Here is a 27,164-nt window from a genome sequence, read left to right as displayed (position 1 = left end):
CTCTTTTGATGGTCACATGTGGCTCGCAGACAAATCTTTAATTATACTTTTTTTTTATCATTAGTCCAGTCCTTCTCGGGCGCGATGCGATGCCAGAGGCGCGCAGTAGTAGCGGTGCTTGGAGAGAAAAATCTGCGCCAGCGCTATAAGTTTACAATTATCTATAATTTCACAGAGTTTGTACCAACTGGAAACCTGTGAATTGCCGTGCCTTAAAGTTCGCGCTCCCGTCTCTGAGAAAGAGCGCGCAGATGCGGAGACGGGATGTGTGAGGGAGAAAGCAGAGGGTGGGGGTGAGGGGTTGGTGGGACAGGCTGCAGGTGAATCGCGCAGGGATTGTAAAAACGTAAAACCCAATGCCCGTCACTCACTGCAGTGTGTGAGTGTGTGTTTGGCTCCGCGTCTGCATGTGAGCAGTCTTTGTCACATCTACAGAACATTCAGACCAACCTAAGATCACGTTTAAAGTCTCAACGCCTGCATGAAGCAGAAACTCACCACGTATCAACCAGACTAGACCATCAGCAGAACTACCACGAGAAATACTCATCATTTATTAGCAACAGAATAACAATGTTATTAAAAATAATCCACAGACTTATTGTACTTTAAAAATGTTGAAATTACATCAAATGCACACATTCACTTGTATATTTAGTTTTAAACATATTGTCGCGGACTGAGTTTAACTTGGCTGTCGGGCCGCGTTAAAAGTTCTGGGGTTCATTGAAGGCATCAAGCAGAGATCTGATTGGCTCTCAGTTCTGTCGCTCAGCCTGTTGTTAGGTAGTTTGGACCAATGGGGTTCAGCTATGGGCCGAATAAGGGAAATGGGAGGCCTGGAGCGGGAGCAGGTGAATATAAAGTTGGTAGAAGCGCTCTCTCTCGTCTCGTGTCGACAGGAGAGATTCAGGAGTTGCTGAATTAATTTTACGGCGTTTGTTGCGGTCTGCAGTAACCAGAATAAAGAACCTTAAATGAGGTTAAGTCTCCATGCCTCAGTGTGGGAAAGAGACACTACATTATTGTATGGCTCTTTCGAAATTACATTTAAAAATATGTGGCGTTTATGGCTCTCTTGGCCAAAAAGGTTCCCGACCCCTGCTCTAGGTGTTCTGTAGTGACCAGCCAATTTACTTCCCTGTTTCAACCTTCTGATAAACAAATCTGAGATACTTCAACTATTGAAAGGGGGGACCAATGCTTTTCTGACTGAAGACATGGCATTAAATGTAAAGGTTTTAATGTTCCAATGGCTAACCTTACTGTACTTAGATATTCTGAATTATTATAAAGAGTAACCCAGACTATCCAGGAGTTATGTAACCTTTCAGCAGCAGTGCAAACATTGCATCTTTGAGCTGGGGCATGACTAAACCCAGAACCCAACAGTTCACAATGAGAATCACAGTTGTATACCATCTGATAGTTGGGGTATACTTGAAAGCAGGTTGTACAAATGCACCCTCCAACATCCCTGTAATGTTCCAGAGCTGCTTCAGTATTCTACAACTACAGTAGATTACTCATTAAAATGCAAAACAAAAACAAAACAAAAAAAGCCTTATGATGCTGGTCTCAAACCTGAGGTTTGTACTCTGGCCAGACTAACAAAAACTTCCCCCAGAGACTGAGAAGTTTGTTTCTTCTAAAGAAGCAACATGTCCTCTGGTCTACAAAATGATAAATTACAACCCACTGGTATAGAAGCACTGTATCTAACTTCCACTGTATCTAACTTCCACGTTTGTGGTTGATGATGAAAGATGTAAAAGAGACAAATAACTTCTTCAAGGAGATATTAACTTGTTGACGGGTCACAGGCAGCTACACTGTTACTGTGGTAACACCTGGTCTCAACCACTCACTAGCGCCTTCCCTCCTGGTTTCCTGTCCTCTGAACATTGTCTACATCAGATGTGTGAAAATAGTCGAAGGCTGCTGCCCAGCTCGTTTCTAACGAACCTACAATTGCAGTTTTTTTTGTGACAAAATCCACTTGATTCAGATAATCAGTAGCAGGAAAGAAAGGAACTTCTAAACCAGAATGACACAGATCCACAAAGTTTAACATCTTCAATATTTTACCGTGTCTTGGCATAAATCTTAGACTGACCTCTGAAATCTCTTTAATATTTGCCAGCAATCACACAGCGTTGATATGATGACTTAAAGTTTGTCTACACACAAGGTAATCAGCAGGGATTTTCAATCGACATCTGAGACAAGGAAATTCATGGGGAAAAAAGTTTGTTTAAAGCAAGTTATGTTGAAGCAAGATCAGGTTAAAAAAGACTTCTTTAAAAGTTTAAGTAATAATCTAATTTATCAGGAGAGCTTTTGAGCCTTTTTTCTCCATTAGAAATCAATCAGAGCAGAAGTACTGGTAGAATTAACAAAAATGTCTAAAAAGGCTGTTAAAAAAATAACAAACACACACATGCAAGCAAACACTGAGAGCATTCTTCATCAGCACTGCACTTCCTGCCCAAACAACACTTCCTCCTTGAAGTTCAAAAATTTGAACTTAGGCCAAGAATTGTGACCTAAGGGATAACATGCCTTTACAACTGTGACAATATTTTAAGTGGATATCACAACACATCTCTAGACTAACAAATTTACTCAAACGTGGTGTGATCTGTTTTAACTAATGGAATGCATTTTCTTTCAGTTATTATCTACAGCTCAACCAACTGAGTCAAGAAGGAATTTTAGTCCCCAGATCCAAGACACTGAGCATTCAGGGACACCAAAACTGCAAAGTTTTGTCACAGTCAGAAAAGAAATACAAAAAAAAGTTTATCTTAAAACACCATCTGATTCTGGAACAATTCAAGCCCAACTCTGACATTGTAAATTGTGGCTCAGAGAAGGTTATTTGTCATGTCCAGGTGACAATGTTTTTTTTAAGCCTCATATCTGGATGGATTTTCTATGAGTGGAGCTTCCTTCTGGTGCCCAATGCTGTTGAAAGCACACAGAGGGGTTTGCTGAGCTGGCTGTGGGAGTGCATGCATGTGAGTGGAAGTATTGATGCTTCTAAACCAAACAGTGTCTCTGTTTCCTGCGCTACACACCAATATTGCATTTTCAACAGCCGGTTTTCCAGATAAGATCAGAAACAGACATTTATGGTAAGACTTTGGCAATTTGTAAGCAGCGATGTCAACAATTAACATATCTTGTTACACAATTTTTAGTTGTCAATGGTTTCTATTATATAAGCTTGTTATATAAACATTGAACAAACAACAAAGGTTGGAATGAAAGACTCTGGCAGAAGGAAAGTTGAATATTGTTTCCTCCTTGCTAGGTTTTCTGTTCAACACTCTTGGCTGCAACATGCTTCTGTATGTGTTTCCAAATCAGTTCTCGAAAAAAAGGTTAATAAAAAGGGTGCTATTTTCCCCTCTAATGTTTACAAAGTTGTGGTTTTAGTATTTGGATGCTAACATAGCATGATGATTGCAACATGCATGCAAATACTGTGGTCTATACCGGCCAATCTAGTGAGCATAGATGCACATTGGTTTTTCTCAGAGACTTCAGCGAAATTTCTAGGGCACTGGATTTTCAAAGATTAGGACAGTGATACAAAATGGCAAGCCCACTATATAGTGCACTAGGTAGTGAGTAGTCAAGCTATTTGGACAAAACGATGTCTGTAAATTTTAACAGAAAAAAACAAGACAGTTACACATGAAGAAAATGGGTTCTAGATCTTTATTTTGCACCTGATCCAATATCCTCTTACATTATTTTGGCCAAGTACTCCAATGCGTGGAAGAGATTTGCAATTAATATATATGGTAAACAATTTTTTTTTATTAAAATGTACTTTTTTTGCCGACTCAAATTCTGTCAGAGAGTTAATTAACAATCTTCAATAAAAGAACAACCAAATTCGTGGTGTTATGGTTGGCTGCTCTCCTCCCTCCCCCCCGCTGTATCTTTGCTCTCTGCACCTGGCTCTAATTACTAAACTCACCTCACCTGTGCTCTATTTAAGCGTCTCTTGTTCATTCATCTGGTGCCAGAGAGTAAGTGTCGTGTGCCTTGCTTCCAGTGTGCTTCTTTGTTTCCTGAATTTCTAGCTGTTTTTTTCTGCCCCAGCCTGTGGCCTGTTATTCTGACCTTTGTTTTGGACCTTGAATTTGATGCCCTGGACCAGAGTTCTACATTTTAACTTGAGTGTCAAGACCTCCATTGTCTATTTGCTATCAACTCCTGTGGTAAAGAATCCCTGTTACTCCTAAGTGAGAACCACACTGGCCTATTTGAACTGAGCTTTACTGTCTAGCTACCTGTTAACGCTTGACCTCCTTTTAAATTCTCTTCTGCCCCTGCTGGTCGAGATGATCTGAAAGTCTAACACAGAGCTTTATTTCGAGTGTTGACATTCTTTGGACTACCGTAACTCTTCAAACACTAACGTAATTACTGTAATTCCAGCGAATTCTGTAGCGGAGAAAAGCAGCCTTGTGCTGATATGCTACACTGTACAATAGTGAATAATAATAATAATAATAATAATGGACTGGAATCATGTGCGCTTTCCCAGAGGTTCCGCAATCAACGTAAACCAGCTGATTCAGCTGGAGAGAAAAGCGGCTTGCAACACTTTACGTTAGTAATGTGCTGCATATTCAATGCAAAACTGCCGATTCGTGTTGGTTGTGTAAACGGTCGAAGAGTTACAGAATGTCAAAAAGGTGTTAAATCTCTGGTGTTAAAGGGTTAAACTCCAGAAAAGTGTTTCATAATGTAACATGGTTAATATCTTGGCTTTAATCTTGTGTATCTTGGGGTTTCTGCCATATTCCTGAGACTTGGAAAAAAGGGAAAATTGTTTGTTAAAGAGTCAGCCTTAAGTTCACATTAATACTGATACTGAGGCCCCAAAACCATTTTTATACCATACCAAATGTATAAACATCAATATAAAGAAATAGTGATGGTGAACTATTGAATGTGGTTAATTTACAAAATCTTATTTAAAATCAGCTTTCAGATGAGTCATTTTAACTGACTTAAATGGATAAAAGTGAAACTGATGCTTTCAAAATACTCTAAAGATGATTTAAAAAATAATAAATCAGGTAACTAAAAGTATTGTCAGTTGCAGCCTAATGTAAACATATTCTGCGTAGTTCTAGGGTCATTTTAATATATAGAGTCTAAGACTGAATTCCCAGATTTTAAGATCCTTAAACACAATAAAAAACTGGAAGGAGTAAGTGTACAGTCATTCCTAGCTTATTACAGGACATACGTTCTAAAAAAGACCTGCAATTGGTAAAATAGTAATGGTCTTTTTTTTTATTTTAGATGTTTTAAGGCTCTAAAACCCCTAACTACACACTAAATGCATGTCACACAGACAGACATGAACATTTTCACACTTTTATTTCTTGTTTAAACTCTCAAAAAGTTCAAGCTTTCATAGAGAAATAAATCCAGTTCTGTAGAATGAAACCAAAGCTGAATGCATTCTGTAGTGTAAAGGAGACACGCCACAGAGGAGATTGACTGACAATGGTCTACAGCCAATCAGGAGGCAAAACATGAACCACAAACTGAGATGAACCACATTATAATTTGGGACCACTGTATATGCTCTGTTTTTCTGATAGCTTTAATCACTCCTACCCACTGATTTAAAAATTACCATTAAATGTCTATCTAAAGCAGGGGTTCTCATTATGCTGATCACAATTAACTGGTTGATCGCGGGCCATCAAAGATAACTAACCAAAAAAAGAAAACGATATTTTGACTTGATTGACATGCAGAATGGCCAATCGAACATCCTCTGAAACATACATCACTGCCCATGCACGTTTAACTACATTGAAAACAATTTTTTTTCTGTCTTCAGAAAGCCTTGACCAGCCCCGCAGCGCGCCAAGTCCCCGGTGGAGGATCACTCCAGCCCGCAAGAAGAGAATGCACTGACTGTGATGACGTCACTTCTCACCAAAAGCACTCACTGCTCCAGGAATGTATGTACCGTAAACACACGGCCACTGGCGTTTTCTTTTACTCAACACTTCTAAACATGAATTAGATTCATTGGGGATCACAGGAAGCAAACTATACTAGTATGATTTATTGTGACAACCTCACAAAATTGAAGAAAGGGCTTTTTTGCTTCTAAAACAGCAAGAAACTCAGTACTTATTGAACCTGAAATCTTTCAAATCAGTTAAAAGTACTGCTTTTCTTATAGTTCGTTATCTGGGTAATGCACAACTGCAAGAAGATGGCTGGTCTGTTTATAAAAGTTCAATTTTTTATGACGATACATTGAGGTTTTATGATGTGGCAGCAAATAGAGCTCTTACAGCTTCTCGAAACAAAATGAGGAACACATTTACCATGCAGCTATTTTGAAAATAATCCTGTGACAGCAAAACTAAATGTGAGTGCATGCATTAGAAGCTACAAGGAGCAGTTTTGAATGTTGACTGAATGCATTTGCGAGTCAAAAATCTGATCCAACCATCAGAAAACACAGGCTGTTCTGAGAGAGAGAGCTCATTTAGAGTTTTACACCCTAACAGTGCGGATCAGTAAAGCTGGTTCAGTACATTTTATACTGCAGTAGCAGTAGGTCTCTCCTGATCGTTCTCATCTCATTAAAGAATGAACTGGCTTTGTACCAAATGCTACCACCTCATTTGACATTCACACCAATAGAAGACCTGTCACTTACGTTAGATACAAAGTTGCTGCATAAGTATTACCCAGAGAAAAATAGCTGTTTTTGTCTCAATGTTCCAATAGTCCAGATTTATTATAAATGTATCAGTTTTATTTAATCAAAGAAGTGCAAAACAAGTCATTCATCTTCTAATTATCATTTTCTATTCCGTTTTGTCCCTTCCTGGGTCACGGAGCTGCCAAAGCCTATTCCGGCCACTTGCGAGCGAAGGCTGGGGACATCCTGGACAGGTCGCCAGTCTGTCGCAGGGCCACAATCACACACCCATGCACACTCATATTCACACACATATGGACAATTTAGAGTAACCAATTAACCTATAAAGCATGGGAGGAAGCCAGAGTCCCCGGAGAAAACCTACGCATGCACGGGGAGAACATGCAAACTCCACACAGAAAGGTCCCCCATTGATGTTCCTGTTCAGGTCCCTCAGCCGGGACTTGAACCGGGGGCCTTCTTGCAGTGTATCTAGAGCGCTTACCACTGAGCCACCATGCAGCAAACCGAGTCATACAAGAAAAGCAAAAAATCCGGTAATTATGATTCATAAGAGTCTGCAAAGGTTGAATATCTTCACATCTTAGGTAAATAAAAGCTGAGCTTTAAAATACGGTGGCTGACAGATGTATATTTTCTAATGTATTTTTTTTGTTGGACACTTTATGACATCTTCAATATTTAATACACATCCATTTAGATAAATCTGAAACTTCCTATATGCTGAAAGCATAAAGGAGTGAATAAAGTAATTTGCTGCTGATACACTAAATCAGGGAATCACCACTGTCCTTACTTACATCAGTTATTGAACTGTGTAGGGATTGACAGTGCAGTATTTCCTCATTTATCACGGCTGTTAACCCCCTAACTACACACTTTATAAACTTCCCTGAAAGACATTAATATTTTCGCACTGTTCTCTTTTATTTAAAATCTCAAAGTTCAAACATTTGTAGAAAAATAAGTCCAGTGTTATAAAATACAAACAAAGATTTGCTTGCATTTGAGGATTTTATATAGGTTTGATAAACTGATAGCATTCTGTACAGGAGACATGGCATGGAGATGGACTGACAATCAGTCAATCAGTAAGCAGAACACAGTGTGCTGGAAAGAATAAAAATAAAAGCATGCACTGAAAAAATGTGAGAAACAGTGAGACCGCGAAAGGAGAACACCTAAAGGGAGCAAAGAGGCCACTGTGACGCAGAATTGTCCACATGTATTGTGATGTGTATGATATCAAGTTGATGGGTTAAAAATTCGCATTTCACTGTTTGTGAGAAACTAAACATTTTTGTTCAAAGTGATTTTGGAATAACTTTGTACTATTCATACCCTATTGTATACCCTTATAATCCATGAATAGCAACATTATATCCAGTTCTTATCCTGTATAAACCAGTTCATGGATTCATGGGCTTATAACAAATTGCATGACTTTCAAAATTGCAAAATCTGTTCTAAACTTCACAAAAATCCACTCAAAAATGAAATTTGACAGTCTGAAAACTTATTTTGGGGAAGATGTTGCATTGTTGGTAATCTTCATGTAGCAGTAAATGCCATAAAGGGTGCAGCGTCATTGTGACAGTCCCAAGAAATGCCATAGGTCTGCAGGGGCGGCTTTGGTACAGAGCCATCGACAGGCTGGACACAAGTGATTTGAATTAAAAGAGAAAATCTGAAACATGCAGTCAGATGAAAGTACAACTGCGGAAACATATGAACAGGATGCGAAGTGTGTGGGGGACTTTTCCCCTGCAGCTCTGCTCTTGGCACTCAGGGTGAACTCCTGAGAATCAACAGCAGCTTAAAACTCCATTGAAATGCTGCAGCCCCTCTTGCACAAAACGTCTATGTGATCACAAACTTTTTTCTCTGGATCCTGTTTCTTAAATGTTACTATAAAAATACAGAAACCTGCATAGCATTGACTCATACTCCAGCATAATTTGACAAATTTGACTTTTTCCAACTCCTGCCTCATTTCTAAACAGGCATTCCAAATACAAGTGCAGAGATCACGTGGTGATTAAACTGCTAAATACCAAAATGACCTCACCAAACGCCAAAAACATATATTATTAATATTTATTTTAAAGTTTGAAGTAAAAGTAGTTTACAGTCCTTTGTTTTTTTTTGTCTTTTTATTAGTCCTCACACTCAAGTTAGGGAGCACATTCTGGAAACCACAAATCTGATCCTTGCATTTAGCTACATTTTAGCTACAGTCACTCTAAAGATGACTATTGAGAGTTATTGCAGACCAGAAAGTACCAAATGTTGCAGTCCCTCAAAAGACCACTAGAGGCAGGTTGCAAAAGGGAGCGATTTTTACTTGACGCTTATGGAATGGTTTTTGTGCCATTATTCCAAGCGCAACAACTACTATTTGAGCGTAAAACTTTGTGAGCTCAAAAAATTATATTGCACTTGAAAATAAAAATGCACCTGAAAATCAAAATATGTGCAAACAAAAAAATTTCACTCGAGAGAAATTCTGTCTGTCTTGTGCACTCAAACCAGAGCAGGGCAATGTGTGACAAATGTGTCCCAAAAGCCAGCCAATCACAGACATGGACATGACGGTTGATGCTGATTGGTTAGAAATTCTTCTAATCAGTTCCAATCACTCCTTGAGGGTGGGGTTTCTTTTGACAGGTGGGTGGGCTCTCAGGTGAACTTAACAAAACTCACGTTACTTCTGGGTGGGTGTTGAAAATTGGCTAATCTGCTCGTCCTACTTTACCCTTCATTTTTACCGTCTAAAATCGTATTGACTGATCCACTCAGTTTATATAAGTCTATGGAGTTTCAACAGGACTTTGACCGAAAATTTGCTTTTTAGGGCTTCTGTTACTGTTTTTTTTTTTATGTAGAGCTTTCTTATTTCTACAAGCCAATGTAGTACATGAAAGAAACAAGTGAAATAGCTGCCGACTATAAGCGTTTATTAGATCAGTGTTCAAATGGAAAATGAAAACTAAGTTTTCCTTCCAAAATGTACTGTATATTTAATATAAATTAGTAAAAGTTGGTGATTGCAAAAGTTACATCTCAAGTGTGAAAGTAAGAACTAATCAATTTTAAGCATTTGATATGGGTCAAATATAATATGCAATATAAACATCTAGTCAAGTTTTAGCTTAATACATAAGCGACATATTTATGTCTAAATCATATAGCATTTATGACTATATTTATAGACCCAAACTTCATCCATAATGCAGAAGCACAATAGAAACAAAGTGCATCATCACTGCTTTCATGGACATGAAGCCCGTAGGATTCTCACATTACCTTGGTAACATGGCAGTTCAAGTAATTGTGGGCTACTTTGTGAAATCAAAAGTGTATTCTGAGGGAGTCCTAATATAATGACACAAAAAATACACAACAGCAACCGATAAAAAACTTGTTAAAAAGTTAAAACAAAAAACAAAAAATTAACATGTATGAATTGTTTGGGGCGTTTTCTGAGATAAAGCCTTTATATTCTTTCTCAACAGGCACCTGAGCAGCCAGTGTAGGTACCGTAACCATTTGCCCTGTAATAACCGTTCGGGGTCCTTTTGACTGAGGATAACGTCACACTACGGTAGCCCCACTTGGACAAAACTGCTCGGGCTCTACCTATTTTCATTTCACATTTCCTTTTGTAACCTAAATTTCTTTACCTTCATAAGTTGTGTCTGAGATTATTCTTTGTCGTGTTTATTGAGAGATTTTGACACAACCCACTTTGTAAAAAGATCTGTGGCTGTTAGAATGAACCTGCTGCTCCACACTAGAGAACCGTGTCTCTGAGCAGAGCAGCTGGAGTCTAGTAGCTTCGTGTTCGCAGGCAGGGAAGGTGCTTTGTTAGAGTGTGCGGTCCGGAGAACAGTTTGGACCGCAGTCCGTTTGGCTGCAATGCACTTAATAATAATCATATTAAAAGCACGTTTAGAAAATAATCTCGCTCTGTGTCGGAGCTCTGTTTGTTTACAACGGATCGCATAATATCTTCTTTTATGGTAGTATCATAATTTGTCCAGACCAATCACTATCTGACATGTCATCGGACCAAAAGACAGCCAATCACATAATGTGACCTCAGCACTAGTCGAAGGACCCCGAACGGTTGGTGCAGGCCGAATGGTTATGGTACCTACAGCGGGCTTTTTATTGACACTAACAATTCAAGACAAAAGTTAAGATGTTTCGCTGCAATAGACAGTTCAAGCTTGGTGACAAAGGGGGCAACAGTTGGACTGTTTGAGATATATTTAAACCCATAGCTGGAGCCACATCAGGTCACCAAGTAACCTCAATGTCTTGTTTTTTTACTTTCAAATCAGTCCACATTTTTTCCATTGCCATTTCTCATTCAACTCAACCTCTGGTTAGTAAAACTTGCTTAATCTTTAATAATCAAAACAACCATCACGGAACCATCGACCGAACGTCTATTTTTATTATTTTATCTTATATTTGATATAAAAATTGGGACGTGGCATTTTGTCTGTCAGATGATCTTTGAATCTTCATCTCACAAATAGTCTTACTGGGCATGTTACACAAACCTTCAAGACTATTTGTCCCGCCTATTTAACCATTTCTGACCATTAACAAGCCTGATACACAGGTGCGGGCGGTGTCTTTACACATCTGTGTCTCTAGAGTCATTGGATAAAATAAAGGTAGAATGTCAGCTCAAAGACCTCCTTGGTGATTTTAGGCTTCCAGCCACAGAAACCACGGCATCTTATTGAGGTTGTGGTGAATTCCTGTGTGCTCTAAAGTTAAATGTGAAACCTGACAGTTGGTAGGAGTAGTGGCTTTGCTACAGCGGCACCATGCAACATGATCCATAGATCAATACATTTACAACAGGAAATCTTCACAAAAAATGTAATACAAATCCTGAAAAATCATTTTTTGCTCTGCCCACTGACACATTACAACTGACGGACAAAAAAAGAGCTGAAAAAACGCATTCAACAGACTCCTCTATCAAAAATAATATAATGTTATTTCTTCATACTGATGTTTTTAATATTATTTTGTGTCAAATTACCCTAGGTAAATGTTTATTTAAACTTTTGCCTAAATATTCAGTGAGCCAAAGTGCTACAACACAATAACAAAAAAGATACTGACCTACATAAAAGAAAAAATAAGCAAAAAAAGTAGATATCTAGATCTAAACATGCTAGTCATAGTGATCAAAGTCTGATACAGGAGGTGACAAATAGTGTTTAGATGGCTGATAGCAAGTAATAATCATAAAGATTTCAGCCTCAGTTGAGAGGAACCACTGACTGTATTTGAGAATTGGACTGAGGTACCCTCCCCCCTGACGTTCCAAACAGGAAGTACCCGCAGGCTTCCACAAAGCCTAATCCCATAAAAAATCAACAGTTATTACTCAGTCATTATATTTGTCAGAACAACCATTCTGCTCTGCTACATTTATTCAGTTTTAAACTGAATCAATAAAAGTAGGTGGTCTCACTATGAACGTTCGAAATGTTTAATCGACAGATTCTCCTGAGCCCACTTTCGTGGACTTCCAACAAGGTCACTCCTGATTGGCGAGAGTGGTCGTCTCAGAAATGACGTCTGGGTCCAACATGGTGGAGTCCATATCAGGGGAAAATGGCGACTGAATTGATAAACTATTTGTTAAACTATAGTAAACTATTTTCTATGGGTGACGTTGCACTCCCTCAGTCCACTTCTCATATACAGTCAATAAGAACAACCCCTTGACTCTGCATTTCAACTAAAATACAGACTTCACAGCACGAGTATGTTGGCGGCTGGATGGCTCAGTTGGCTGGGTGTAGGACAAGTACGTTGGGGCTATTTTAGAGGCCCCGGCTGTAGCCCTTGGACTATTGCCGTGGGAAACTTTTAGAACACCACGAGTCACTTTTTGATCAGGTGCTGGTTATGGATTCAGTTCAAAAAGCCATCTCATTGCATCATTTCAGCAGTTTGTTTCTGTATCTTCATTAGTTTCAACATTTATAAATTACACAGATGGTCACTGACGTGTCCCCTTGGATTCTGAACAGAGAAAATAAAGCAGGAAGTTCACACAGTTCAGACAACAGTTCACACCACCCAACTCAACAACTTTCCAAAAACAACAATCAGGCAGGACGAGGTGAAATTTAAAGCTCTGTTGGTTCAACCCACTGCCAAACAAAAAAATTTAAAAAACACACTCCTAAAAATGTTCCAATTGGAACCCTTATCAGAGAAAATAAAAGGGTAATTTAAAAAGATTGTCTACAATGTGCTAAATAATAACAAATAAAGTATTAAAATAAAATGACAGAAACTAAAATCCTGAATTTAGGAGTCAATGGAGAAGATTTGCCTCCCTCTCCAATTTACCTCCGGTGGTCTAAAGAGGAACTGCAGCTCTTGGTACTTCCTTGTTTGCATTTAAATAAAAAGGTGGGGGCTTGGTATCAAATAAAAAATAGATCATTTTGTCCAAATCCTTAAAATAGTCTTGCAAATTAGTCTACCAAAAAACATTTCACTCTGTACAGTTTATTCGTGGATCATCACTCAGTAAATTTTATTCAATTTTAGACATTTTACAAGAGAAGAGTAAAAAAGCTAAAGTCTCCCTAGTACAGATTAGAATATGATAATGATCATGTTAAAAAAATGCTGTCCCAAAATAACACAGAAAACTTTGCTTTCATTTTTTCAGGTTTAGATGACTGCAAACTACTTATCAATGTGATCTGTTGATTTGCATCACTAGGCAGCATTGTTAATAAGCTGGCTTTAACATGAATGTACTTTACTTTTTTAAAGTTTCTTCATCTGCTGAGGCAGTAACTCATAGGTAATACATTAAAAATAAATGGTAAATTGGCATAGAGCTGTGTTCTGCCTGAGTTTGGATTATCATCATTTAAACAACAAAAAAAAGTTGTTTAAATGTTTTGAGGTTTTTCGAGACTTTCAAGGATTGACTTTTGTAAAAAGCTGTTAAAACTTGGAAAAACATTTTTTTGATTTAGTAAGATTTTTACTGTAAAAAAGTTTTTTTTATCTTTAGATCCTTTTTAAATACTATAATCAAAGGTCAGAGTTTAACAAAATGTCCAAATGAAATTTCAACTTCCTTAACCCCTAACCACTTGTTGAGATTCTTTTGACTACCGTAACTCTTCAACCGTTTAAACAATGGATGGCGTATTTGGCTGCGTGCAAGACTGGAACATGGGAACTAGGTTTCAATTCCCAGGGGGCGCTATGAGCTTCATCCAGTGTACATCTTTGGGCAAGACCCTTTGCGCTACTGCCTATGTACCCACAAGGGGGCCCAAGTCTGGATCCCCATGTGCCGGTCCCCAGCCCGGATAAAATACAGGGTTGTGTCAGGAAAGGGCATCCGGCGTGGAAATGTCTGCCAACCTTCCTCAGTGAAAGCTGATTTGCTGCGGTGACCCTTGTAGGGATATGCCAAAAGGTGAAGAACAACAACCAGCCGATACTGAAGCAGAGAAAAGCAGCCTTGAACTGATATGCAACACTTTATGTTTGTAATGTGTTGCATATCAGTGCAAAGCCAATAAGAAAAGTCACTTTTTATCTGCGTCAGAATTAGCTGATTCCCATTGACTGAGTGAACGGTCGAAGGGTTACGACGTGTCAAAGAATATGTGTTATTTAGGTATCTCTGGCAACGTCTATACGGTATTCAAGGATTATAATGGTGTTTGTTTGATTGATTTTGTTTGTTTCAGATGGAAAACGGTTGGTACTTTAGTTTCATGTTAGTCTTCTTATGACAACCCTCACCTCATTTTCAGCACCCTTTTATGTCATGCATAATGATTTTAAACCAACTTAAAAAAGAAAATAAACTATTAAACAGTACTAAACTTTATCAACAGCTTTTTCCTTATTGAACATTTGAGTTCAATGAATATCCTAAAATGAATACATTCACAAAAATGTTTATATTTTTCTATAAGGGGCTTGGGTTTTTGCTTAGTCTGTATAAAGTGGCGTGTATTCTCCAAAGCTGTCATGCAGTTTTTATTTTGTTTTTTTAGCAGTTTTTTTTTTTTTTTCGATGAAACCCGATGTGTCATTTGGCTTCAGAGTGGCAGGCATGAGTGAATATTTCCATCACAACAACTTATGGCATACTTACAGTTCCTCTTCTTTTTTTGCATTCATGCTATTTTTTTGGAAAATGATTTTGTACTATTAAGCATAAAATATGAGCAATGGCAGCAAATTAAAAAAAAAAAAAGGCAAAAGCTGTTACTTTATTCAGAAAATGTCCTTGTTTTTCCCTTTTTTCCCATCTCCACCTCCTACGCTTCTTATAATCTGAGTCAGTTAGGCTCACATCAACATCATAGTGGGCTGCTTTCTGTTCAGGCAAAATGCAGAGGAAAAAAATCTGGGTTTGGACTGCAAATGCGGTGCTTCTCAAAAACTAGATCAGTGCTTAAGCATGACAGCTTTTGCTCTTTTGGGCAACCCTGGAGTTCAGTGGTTGATTTAGAGTTTTAGAGCACAGTTCTGACTTCACGTCATCACACTTTCACTACCAGTAGATGTCAAAGCACAGCATCTATCACTGCAGCTGAATCCAACTGAACATACTGCTTGAGCGTTTCTTATTGACCAGAACTTCTGCTTGATCTAGACTTTAAACGGATTTAGAAAACATACAGTAAACAGAAAATAAAGCTAAAATAATCATTTTCATGAGGTGAAAAAAGTATTTATCCCATACATTAAATGTCTCACCCACACCGCTTTAACAAAAGTCTCAAAACACTAATCTTTTTATGGCTTCACAATAAAACTCCATTAGCTGCCATATAAATCTTGAAAAAAAGTAATTACAACAGCATTTATTGATTGACAAAGCTCTTACCTGTCCTGTGACTGCTCCTCATACATTCTCTCTTTTCCTTCCTTAAAGAGGCGGATGGCCCGTTTGGATTTGTTCATGAGGCCATCGATGTAGATTTTAAAATACTCATTCTCGCTGAGCTGAGTAAGTCTCTGGTTTTCCTCATATTTGCCCAGTATTAGGCGCAGGTGTTGGTAAGCATCGGGTAAGATGTCAAGGATGTAGGGTGGACTGTTTTTCAGCTGCAGGCGTGGATTTTGGCAGAGTCGAACCTGTAACAAAACAACCCAAAACCATTTTTAATCCTCTACAACTGCAGGGGAATCCATATCTGTCACAGCAACAGACGCAAGATATTTATAAGGTTAAAATGGATTATGCAAATAATCGTGTGGCTTTTGCTGTGCCAAGTGCTTGAAAAGAGGCGCAGCATCTACTGACTTTAGCAAGCTCACTATTTTTTTTTAGCAGAACTTGGCTCCACTAATAATAATGTGAGCCCCTTTTTTTCTATTTAGTCTGACCTTTAAAGATTTCTGCACCAACAAAACTTTTTTCCCCCTATTCCATCTGGGCAAAAGAAATTACTTTTTCTTTTTTAAGAATGCTTAAATTAATATTTCCAGCTGCTCCATCCAGCATGGTGTTGCTTAAAGAGCCTCTCCAATAAAAAAAATATGCAGTTTTTGGTGTTCTTAACATGTTCTTGTGCCATTTTTCAGGTGATGGAAAAAAAATCCATTTTGAATCAGGAACAGACGAAAAAATGCTGGGAGGGGCAGGGGGCGGGGTTTCTCCTTTTCAGAAGGTCTGGCCTTACGAATAAAATACAAATCTCATTTTATATATGATAATAATTTTCATAATAATTGTATTAATAATTTTAATAATAATTTTTAATAATTTAATATGAATGTCATTTTTGAAGTCCTTTTTGATATATTATATAGATTATTTCTGAATGCCGTTTTTGCTGCCACAGAGAAATGAAATTTCCCCATTGTGGGATTAATAAAGTCATCCATCCATCCATCCATCCAACTATTAACTAAGAGGCAAATTTCTAAAGACCTACTGCCGCTCTGCAGAAACTATGTCCTAGAAAACGGCACACGTTTTTGGATTTTGGCTCAAAATGGTATGATCAAAACAAAAAGACAGCTGGGAACGCTTTTATAATAGTTTAAAAATGATCATAGGGGATCTTTAACACAATGCAGCAGGTCTTTCAGTGGAGGATCAATGTTTTGTTACATGGGTACAGCTTTAAAAAACTGTAAGTGACGACAAACAAAAATTCACAAAAAAGGCTTTTTAGAACTTGAAATTAGAAAAAAAAACATGCATAAAAGTGAGGCCCAATTATGCATACATCTGTGTTCGCTTTAAAAATATAACAAAGGCTGAGTCAGCCATCTGGCAGACAGACTCTACAGCACTTACAACTTTATCCATGAGTTTCCAGGTTTTCTCCACGGTTTTCCGATCGGCAGCAGCCTGCTTCGGTGGCCCCACTGCATCCTGGATTGCATCAAAGATGCCTAAAATGCGACCCTTGCTTTTGTTAGGCCCACGTCCGCCAGGGTTTCGGCCGCTGAGGGCAGCTGCCATGTCCTAAAGATTCGTGGAAGACAAACATTTACGGACTTTTATTGGGTGCCTTGGCTCAAAAATATAAAGCCAACCTTTGATTTATTTACAGTAGAACAATCTTTCATTTATAAAATAATTCTATATTCATGTTGAAGGGCAAGGATGCAACTTCTAAACTTCCATGTCTCAAGTTGTCTCTTTGTAATTACTATGTCATTACCAATGGCTGGGTGTAAAGGGTTAGGGTTAGGGTTAGAGCTAAATCTAATCATTAAAGAATTGAAATTTTGTTTGTTGCTGGCTGATGAAATATTGGATATTTAGATAACTAGTAATTGAAGCACAACAAAAACGAAACTTTCATTAGTAAGATTTGGATAAAAAGACGAACGGTAAGTTGCCTTTCCCCCCTAAGGATAAACAAATTAAAGAAAACAATGGAAATAATAAATCGATATTGCACATTTAAAGTCAAAATCGATCAGTGTTATTAATTTTTTTTCTTTTTTAAAAACATGACTCCAGGTATTACACACAATCAAACTCAATAAACGTGTACGAATCTGGAAAATCTTAGTGGAAAACAGCAACAGCGAGCAAACTGCTCATTTTAGCGCGCGTGCGTAGTTCTGCAGTTCCAAGAAGAACCCGGCCGAGGCTCCTTCCTGAGAACTAGTGTTGGTTTGAAACCAGGTGAGCTGTTGAGCTGCACGTACGACACTTTTCCCGCTGTGCTTCCTGTCCCCGACTCGAACTAGAGCCTCAATCAACAGTCGACCCGGCAGCAGCTTTTATCTATATGAGGGGAGACTGGGTCCGAACTTACCAGAAACGGGAGCTTTGCAGCAGAACTCGAACGACTGGGGCGCTAACGGGTCGGAGTAGCTCCAGAAGTAATCCACGGGACCGGCCCAGTCACTTCACGGGTTGTCCCACTGTTTCACATCCTCCGATAAGAAGGCTGCTGCTTTTGGCCGAACGCACGCGAGGCTGTGGCTGTTCCCGTCCACACACGTACCAGAGAGAGAGAGAGAGAAGGATTAAAAGAAATCCCACATCCTTTTCATCGTTTCAAAATAAAGTACTCGAGCGTTGTCGATCAATTTCAAATTGTTCACTCCGACTCGTTTTCTTCTTATCATTAACGCAAGTGCTGAGTAAATCCAATCTATTTTGGGCTTCTCTTCCTATGAACAGTCACGCTCTAACCCGCACGCGGGCTCCTACATCCTGCTGTTTGTCTGCACCTTGACTGTTGTTTTCAGTGGGAGGGACACGGAGGAGTGTCAAGCTGTGTGATTTTTTTTTTATTTCAGGAAATGACCGGCGTAACGACAGACAGGAGCGGGAGGCAGCCGCTGGTGAATGAGCGGAGCGGAGCGGACCGTGGTGCCGACAGATGCCTGCAGGAAACACCGCCACTCCTGCAGAGCCCCACCGAACACTGCCGCGACCCTCTGGGGACTCAGTTGATTAAAAGAGAACTTTATTTTGACAGCACAGTTTCCGGTTTACTGTTCACTGGTAACAAACTCAGTTAATTGTTTACTTGTTTGCGCTTTAAAAAAAGGGGTCTACCGCTGCTGTGGTCTAGCACACGAGCGCCATCTACTGAGAAAAGTATGTACTGACGTCCTTTGTCTCCACTTATTTTCATTTTCATTTACTGTAACTTGACAAAAACTAGACAAAAAGGGCAGCAAACACCATAAAGGGAGACAATACTTGAAAAATGTGAAGCGAATATTAGATAACAGCTAAGATACAATTTTTTCAAGCAGCAGCATGTAAGTGAACAATGGAAAATAAGGGGGTGGAATAGCAAAAAATAGAAAAATGGTTAGCAAATGTGCTACAGCTGGACTTTAATGCAATGTTAATAATATTTAGACTTGTTTTTTTTTAGGAAGATATGTGTTAAAACCAGAACTAAAAATGTAAGTTAACAACATAAAGAAATAAACAAAAGTTTTATTTGAGAAAAAAAACTTTTCTTCGTCTTGAAGCTTTCTTTGATATTTGAATTTATGTCTTTCCTTTACCAAAAATACAAAGTAGGACAACTCTGTGCAATTATGCACAAAAAACAGATCAGTTACACTGAGGAATGCAGGGTCAGACTTTTGCCTATCTTGGTTCTTATTGATCTACTTTTTTTTTTTTTTACCTCAAAGTCCCACTCCAATCATCTTTTGATCTATTTCTGCAGCATTCCCAGTGGTATTTTAATTATGATTTAGAAGTTTTAATCAAAAAAAAAACGTGTTGTTTTTTATGACATATTTTAAGCAGAAAGCAGTAGTTGATTAGAAATTTGTTTCTGAGTTTGTGGGTGGGACCGTTGCGGAGCAGAGCGGGAAGATTGTGGCCCGCTGACCGCTGTCACCACATAGGGTTATGAATCTTCTGACACACAAGGTATATATTATACATTTGAATAAATCCCTTTTGTAATTTAGACTAAACTTTATTCATAGTAACTATATTTGTAACAGTTTTTTGTTGGACCAGACGGAAAAGAAAAGAAGGGGAAAAGAGGGGGGGGGGGGGGGTAGGAGGCTGATTATAGAAGGGGGGGGGGGTAAAATCAGAAAGCATCATAAAGCAACAAGTAGAAGTTTATAATCATTACTGTCAGGTTTGAATGTATAATAAATCTAAAAGGGGCGGGGCCTGTCACACACTCAAATGTTACAAACATTCCCGTTTGCTACAATACTGTTCAGACGAGCAACCCCCCAACACCCAGTTCTGAGCATCCCCCCCACCCCAACCCCAGGCATGAGCCAGGGTCCCCCAAGGGAGACACGCTCCAGGCAGCCACCCACCCAGCCCACGGTTGGTCCAGGAGAGAGTAAGGCCACCCCTGCCCAGGAGGGGGACGCCCAAGAGAAGAGGGGGCCCCCAAGGAGTGTTGTAAAAGTGGCCCGACTAGGCTCATCCACAGTTGGAATATTGGAGGCTCAGATGTGATGTGAACCCCGGCCCCCGGTCTTGCCAGATAACTCAGGGATCCCTGTCCCTGCGTAGAGAGGAAGCCAGCACCCAAGGGACATGGGCCCTGTGGCTAGGTGCCTGGTACCGCACGCCAGGGATGGGGTAGGGGACAGTAGAAGTTCAGAGGTCCCTCCTTCCTTGTGTAATGTTCATGTGTTTGTTTGTGAGCATGTGTGTGTGCGTGTATGTGTGTTGGTGTGCATATTGTTGTGGGGTAAAGGGTGTGTGTACATAGGGTGAAGTTAAAGTCGGCGGGTAGGGGGGCAGTGGGAGGTCATCTTCTGCTTGCTCACAGTGATATCAAAGCACCCGTCGGAGTGGGACCACTGCCAAGTAGCTCCACCCCCCAAGCAGCATCGCATGCTGACCCCCTCCCCCCATCACCCTAATAAGTGATTATATGAGGAAGAGGGTAAGTCGGGGACAGCCGCTAGACTGGCCCCTGGTTGGTCAAACAACCGTCCCCAAGCCCTTCCAGTATTGGGTCCAGGTCTCCCCAGCCCCTGGGTCACATCGCCTGAAAGCCCCCCCCCCCCCCCCCCCAAAAAAAAAGAAATTCATCAGAGTGGGTCTTTTAGCTTCTTTGAAAGTTCATATCCTCTAAATGTCCTACATCAAAAAACTGGGTAACTTCCCTCATCAATTCATGAGATGCAAAATGCAAAACATATTTCTTTCTTTCTTGTAAAACTGAATGACCTAAAAAGACCAAATGTCATTCTTTTCCTAAAGAATACCCTTTATGTTGGATATCTGATCAAGTCTGTTTTTTTAGGTGAACACAAATGTGTTGACAATTCAGAACTTCAACTTCTTCTCCAAGGATGAAAATAATACTTTTTTTGGTCCTTCCATTAAATAACATTTATTTATTGTTGAGAGTTTTTGCAGTGCACAGCCCAAATACTCAGCTCTGACCTCACATCAGTAATATATGTGTGTTGCAATTTTAGCATCTTTCAAATAATACATTTAAAACCTAGGTGTACAAAATGCATTACTTAAAAGATTTGTTACTACCAAAAAAAAGTTTCACTTGCACCAAAAAGATAGTTTGGATCACGTTCAAATACAACAGTACAACTTAATGTACTGTATTCTTCTATACATGTGTAATCCAGCACAGTTTTGATGGAACCCCTTAAAACAAAGAACAGATATGTTGATGCAATGAGAAAGTGTTTGTCACATAATCACATTTTTTTTCCACTTTTAAGATAGAAACAGAAAGTAGTTGATGTTCACATGTGGTCTAATTATCAATTCAAAATAATCTAGTATAAAAATGATCAATATGTAGATCAAATGTGGAATATCTAGTGTAATTAATGACAAAGAACATTATTTTGTTAAATAGGAACATGTATCATTCAGTATTGTAGCCCCAGTTTGGTCGTTTGCTATTGCCTATTGCTAAAAACACAAACATCAGAGGAGCTGAGGAAAGCTAAACACGAGCCCCACCCTTATCAGTCAAGACCAGACTCTGTGAGCGTGACGTTTCAGCACCCAAACATCCACAGCCGCCAATTACTCAGTTCTGCATCTGTTTGATGCCCAAATCTGCCAGTCAGCGTGCTTTCTAAACTAATGAGATATGCTGGGTTTGGACCAGAGACACCCTGCTTCTTCAGCAGTTTCTACCAGAGACCAGCAGAACACTCTTGCATGATCTGTTCTTATTTGGAGTCCAGATATGACCAAACTGAGGTAAGAAATGGTGATTGGTACATAAACAGCATTTTTATTTAGGAAATGAGATTCTTATATCTAATTTCACATGCTAACAGTATGTTTTAGATGCCTTGAATAGTAAAACTGGTCAAATTATTAAAAAATATTAATGAAATTTGTTTCCAGATTGGTGCTCAAATGAAAAACATCACTTCTAAGTTTATAACCTGTAACCATGACGAAATCAGAAGCCCATGGTGAGTCTACATTCAGTTTGGTTCTCAGAAACAATCGCACGAGTCTGTTTCAACCGTATTTACATATATTAAAAAAAGAAAAATCTCAAGAGAGGCCGTAGACTTCTGCAGCACAGTTTGAGTGATCTCAAAGCTTCTTTGCAGTGAAAAGCTTCCTGGAGGAGATCAGAGTGCAGATGGTGTCTGGACTGAGGAATCCTGGAGCCCTCATGGGGACCTGGAACTCACTGACACCACAGGACCAAGTGAGGGTTCTGCTTCATGCTGTAGAAGGAGGATCATCACAATCCAGGGAAGCTCTTAACCAGATATTTTTAAATCCGGGACCTGCCTTTGAAGGAGGTAAGCCATATCTGACCTACATTCTATGCTATTTCTATTAAACATTATGGATCATCACAAAACAGATGAATTCACAATGTAGAGAAAATCTATATTTTCTTTTGGTGATTATTGTTCAAAACCTATTGAAGTAAATAATCATAATTAAAAGAGGATGTGTGTGCTTCAACTTCAGCAAACCTGAAAATACATCAAGATTTTACAAATTTTACAAAAATTTCTTTCAAGTCATTTTACTTTGGTTATAATATTGGACACAGATTTATGCTTTTCTTTCAGTATATTTCCATGCACAGTTAGCTAATTTATGAGGCTGATAAAAGGGCAGCTGTATTTGTTCCCTTTCAGGTAGTAAATAGTTTTTTGCATCACCTTGATGTAATAACTAAAAATTATAGTCTTTATCATGTTTTAAATGTTTATCATATTGTAAGATTAAACAGCTTTAGTGACCTATAAATGCTGTATTTTACCTTTTTTAAATGCACAATCATTGTTGTGGATTTTTCAAAGATGAAGGATTTGGAGTTAAAGCCCAAGATATATTTGTTCTCTCAAAAATGAAAATGTAAGATTGAAGTGAAAAGAATCTACTGCACACAATTTAGAGAACTTAATGGAGTGAGGATTAAACAGAGTTGCAAAATAAATGAGAAAACAAAAATTCCATAACTAAAAATAGTTCAAGAGCCGAGCAAATAAAAACATTTTTATGAATAAATGCACGTATGCTGAACAAAACCACAAATTTTTCAGCTGTCAATCATTGGTAAGTTAAAATATAGAAAATCCATTTGTTTTTGATCAATGCTTGCAAAATTCCACAAATTATCCATACAAATGTGATATTTTTTATAATTATATTTAAAATTCATATACAGTATTTTTTGTAAAGTATTTCAACCTCTCTTGCTTTGCTGTCTTTTGTTGATTACAGAGGTCAGGAAGTGACTGTTTTTTAACTGAGTATTATCCATATTTATATTGTTGTATTTAAAATGTTGTGGTTTTTTATGCCTAAAACCTTCTACAGACAAATTGTTTCCATTATATGTTATTTTGGCAACCCTCAGATTTCCAATCCTGTTTATTACCACATAACAGCAAATAATACAAAAACAACAGCAACATATTTACATGTTGTACTATGAACAGTTATTTTGTTTAAAAAGTACTTATAAAAACTTAAAAAACTGTGGTATTTATGTGTTCAAGAGGTCAATTTCTGTGAAACAATAATTCCTTCTTTTAAACAAATGACAGAAAAATGTTTTTTTTCAAATAACCAAATACTTGTTTTACTAGCTAAAGATTTAAAAAACTACAACTTAAAAAACACATTTTCAATATGAACTTTAAAATTCGTCTAGCTTTTGTTATTAATTTATTCAAAACGTTGCTTCTTGGTCTTGGCTATGTACAGGTTTTAAACCTGTCTTTGAAACCTGTCTTCTTACATTTGGAGGCAGCGCCCTCTGTTGGTGAACATTATGTACCACAGTTTAACATGTAAAACAGACAAAAAAAACATTTACACATATCTAAAATTACACCCAGCCAACCCGGCTGGGGTTAATTTATCATTTATAACCATTTGGTTTATAGTCAAAACTATAGATATAACAATTAACATTTTTTTTGCAAAAATACATTTGTTAAAAGCAACACCTTAGAAGAACTGCAGCACACAGAAAAAAAACTGCTCATCCCTGATTTGATTTTTCAGCAAAGAAAAAAGCAAATGTTTCTACGTTTGGATTTAACTCATATTTATTAAAATTTTGCATTCAAAACAAATACCCAGAGTTTTTTAACTACCATTTTAACTACTGGTATTTTAATTTTTATTTTTCGTGTCTCTAGTGTTAAAGTAGAAACTAAATAATTTTATTTGCGTCGTTTTTAGATTCAAAATACAAGTATTAACAATAAATTAATCTTTATTGTTGTCAATTTGTTCTTTTTTATATTGTTGAACAAACATGTAAATACAGTGCATATACCAGTTTAACAAAACATAAAATTGCTTTTATTGATTCTAATTTAAACTATGTCTAGTTTACTGTTGTTTGGATTTTTTAAAATGCTTTTTATTTTTTACATTACTGTTTCTCTTTGTTCAACAGAACAAAATCAACAGAACAACATGATGATGGAAAATGAACAACTTTTAGATGAGGCACAAGCTCCAACTGCAACACACCCCAAACAAGAAACCATGGATGAGGAAAAGCGACGAATGACTGAAATAATCAATGACATTAAAAACATCTTAAAGCAAGCAGAATTGCAAAGCAGAGAGAAACTATCAGATGGAACATCAGTGTTTGACCATTTGGAAGTTCAACTTGGCCAAATCCAGGAAATCATGCAAAATGCTTTCAATGAACTGAAAGAATATTCAACACAAGTCAAATTTGAAAAAACTCAGATTGAAACAATCAAAATTGAAATGCAAGCAGAAAGACTGGACATAGAGAGAGACAGGAAACTGATCGATACAGAAATGAATGCATTGAAGTGTACGCGAAAGAGTATTGAAGGTGAAATGGAAGAGTTAGATAACAAGTTACAAAGAGTAAAGAGAGAAATCAGAGAGATGGAAGTGGTGAACAGAGAAGTCCAAATAAAGAAAAATAATCTTGAAAAGATGATGAAAAGTAACAGGAAGAGAAAGGAAGACACATCCATTAAGACTGATGGAACTGTGCAAGACACAGAGGAAGGATCAACCAAGACAGAGGAATGTCTGCCGCAGCCGATTTACGTTTGTGAACAATGTAAATCCAAACAAATGAAATGGGTTGATTTACATGCAAAGAAGAGGAGACGAGAGCTCGACTGTCGGCTTGAGAAGACAGTAAGACAGAGAGACGAGTTAGAAATCATAAAGATGCAAATACAGCAACAAAAACAAGACGTTGAAAGGCAAAAACAAGATGTAATGGCTTCAATCCTTACTGTGGCCAAAGTGAAGACTAACATGGAAAATGCATATGAAGAAATCAGAAGCATCATGGAGGATGTCCTCAAAATCAAATCAAGTACAGCAGATTACAGCAAAGAACTAAGGAAAAACCTGGTAAGAGTTTTTGTTTTTCTCAATACTTTATAAAGTATAGTTGTAAAATCAGCAGTAATCAGACTAATCCTTGTTGTGCTTAATGAGTTGAGGCTAAAATGGGCTTAACTATCGGTACTATTAAGTTACGTTCACACCGGCCTTGGCCACATTAGTTCAAGGGGCCACTTACAATGAAAAGTCAATATAAACGTGTGTAAATGCATGTTTTGTGTTACCGGGTTAAAAACTCTTGCTTTCACGCAAAGCTACGCAGGTTTTCACGACCGTTTTCAGGCTCTACATACAAAACGTGTGTCCATTCAACACGCTGCAAGCTAAACCAGGGTGAACTTTGACCGGTAAGGGACATGGATTTGGTAGTGAGATTTTGACATATAGATGGCGTCCATTTTAATTCAATGTTTGAAAATTGGTCATGGAGGAGAAATTATTAAATGCAGTTTGTGGCCGGCTGGATTTAAATGACACCAAGTCTTTCATATATAGGAATAGAGCTTTGAAATAAAAAAACCTGGAGCAAGATTCACAATATTTGCACCATTTTGAAATTTTGCACCAAGTCTCTTCAACAAGTCAAACATGCGCAAGTAAACAGTAGAAAAAGAAGAAAAAAGAGTCCCATCCCGATCGTCCAGAGGGAACACCGTGGGCTACATGCACGTCACTTGTCTGGTGTGTCCGTAGCTTCATAAGATCAAAGGGCCCACTCCAAGAAATCTCAGCAGCCTGTTTCTGACTGATTGCTTTTACTTATCTGTGTCTCCTAACATGCCTGCCAATGGCAGGTAAAGCCTTAGTCACATGCACTCATACAGGGAGTTGACCCGTATAAGAGCTGTGAGTTTTTGAAATTTTCTGGATTTTCGTGAACAGGAGCATGTTCAGGGGGAGCGCAGGTGTGTCTTGCAGTTCCCTTAAGGCTCGTGTGGCCACTTTAAGGGACGTCATGAAAATGAAACATATGATTGTAATGCATGTGGTAAGTGTTTTGTGAAGTATTTGTAAGGATAATGTAAATTGTGTACATTTATGACATACCGGTGATTCTGTCGTACGTGCCCATAGGCCATACTCTGGTCATTAGTAAAGTGTGAGTACTTTACCTTTAATGACCGTGCACAAATGCTACGCTCCCAGGATATGCAGGTGACACATAAGTGCCTATAGGATGCCTATAGGATACCCACACAAACTACATTCTAATTGTTTAGTTTGGTTACATTTATATATAAGTCACTTCGACCTATCCCCCGGGGCATGCCCGTATAGAAAAAAGTTTCCATGAACATTTTTGTTCAACAACTTTACCGAGCGGCCTATGACCATGATATTTTTTGCAGGCCACCTGCGTCCCCCGTACAGTTTTGTCCATTTTTCACCCATAGACAACCTGTATCTACCTGTGAGGGCAGTTGTGACTAAGGCTTTAAGCTTAATATGCAATATTGGATAACACTTGCATGAAAAAGCAAAATCTCAAGCTAGGTGATTCTAAAAAATGTTGTGTTAGTAGTTCAATTTGAATCTTGTCCTATTTTAATCACATTTAGATATTTGATTGTTGATCTCTATTTGCAAAAAACAATGGTTTTGCAC

The 27,164-nt window shown here is 38.2% G+C and overlaps 2 protein-coding genes and 1 long non-coding RNA gene across 5 annotated transcripts in view; 2 read left to right on the top strand and 1 right to left on the bottom strand.

Annotated features, from left to right (window-relative positions):
- cblb (Cbl proto-oncogene B, E3 ubiquitin protein ligase) overlaps positions 1 to 18,479 on the bottom strand; it is a 44,662-nt gene extending 26,183 nt beyond the window's left edge. The window contains exons 1-3 of one of the 2 annotated variants that reach the window (XM_023962412.2): positions 18,040 to 18,479; positions 17,064 to 17,234; positions 15,642 to 15,892 (exon numbers count right to left, since the gene is read on the bottom strand). In XM_023962412.2, the coding sequence (XP_023818180.1) occupies positions 15,642 to 15,892; positions 17,064 to 17,231 (419 nt within the window). In that variant the 5' untranslated portion in view covers positions 17,232 to 17,234; positions 18,040 to 18,479. The remainder of the gene's footprint in view (positions 1 to 15,641; positions 15,893 to 17,063; positions 17,235 to 18,039) is intronic. The other variant, XM_023962414.2, reaches the window with a different exon arrangement.
- LOC144983784 (uncharacterized) overlaps positions 1 to 18,667 on the top strand; it is a 50,842-nt gene extending 32,175 nt beyond the window's left edge. Inside the window, exons 1-3 of one of the 2 annotated variants that reach the window (XR_013647591.1) lie at positions 4,100 to 4,235; positions 5,882 to 6,005; positions 18,530 to 18,667. This is a non-coding gene — a long non-coding RNA (uncharacterized LOC144983784). Of the gene's footprint in view, positions 1 to 4,099; positions 4,236 to 5,881; positions 6,006 to 18,529 lie in introns of those variants that run through there. The other variant, XR_013647592.1, reaches the window with a different exon arrangement.
- Positions 18,668 to 21,742: 3,075 nt separating this feature from the next.
- Positions 21,743 to 27,164, top strand: part of LOC105355603 (uncharacterized) — a 51,114-nt gene continuing 45,692 nt past the window's right edge. The window contains exons 1-4 of the mRNA XM_023962408.2: positions 21,743 to 21,920; positions 22,071 to 22,141; positions 22,286 to 22,483; positions 24,610 to 25,565. Of these exons, the coding sequence (XP_023818176.2) occupies positions 22,120 to 22,141; positions 22,286 to 22,483; positions 24,610 to 25,565 (1,176 nt within the window). The 5' untranslated portion in view covers positions 21,743 to 21,920; positions 22,071 to 22,119. The remainder of the gene's footprint in view (positions 21,921 to 22,070; positions 22,142 to 22,285; positions 22,484 to 24,609; positions 25,566 to 27,164) is intronic.

The sequence above is a fragment of the Oryzias latipes genome, chromosome 14 (assembly GCF_053564925.1).
Source record: "Oryzias latipes strain Hd-rR chromosome 14, Olatipes_Hd-rR_3.1".
Taxonomy (NCBI): Eukaryota; Metazoa; Chordata; class Actinopteri; order Beloniformes; family Adrianichthyidae; genus Oryzias; species Oryzias latipes.
This window is presented reverse-complemented; position numbering and strand designations above follow the sequence as displayed.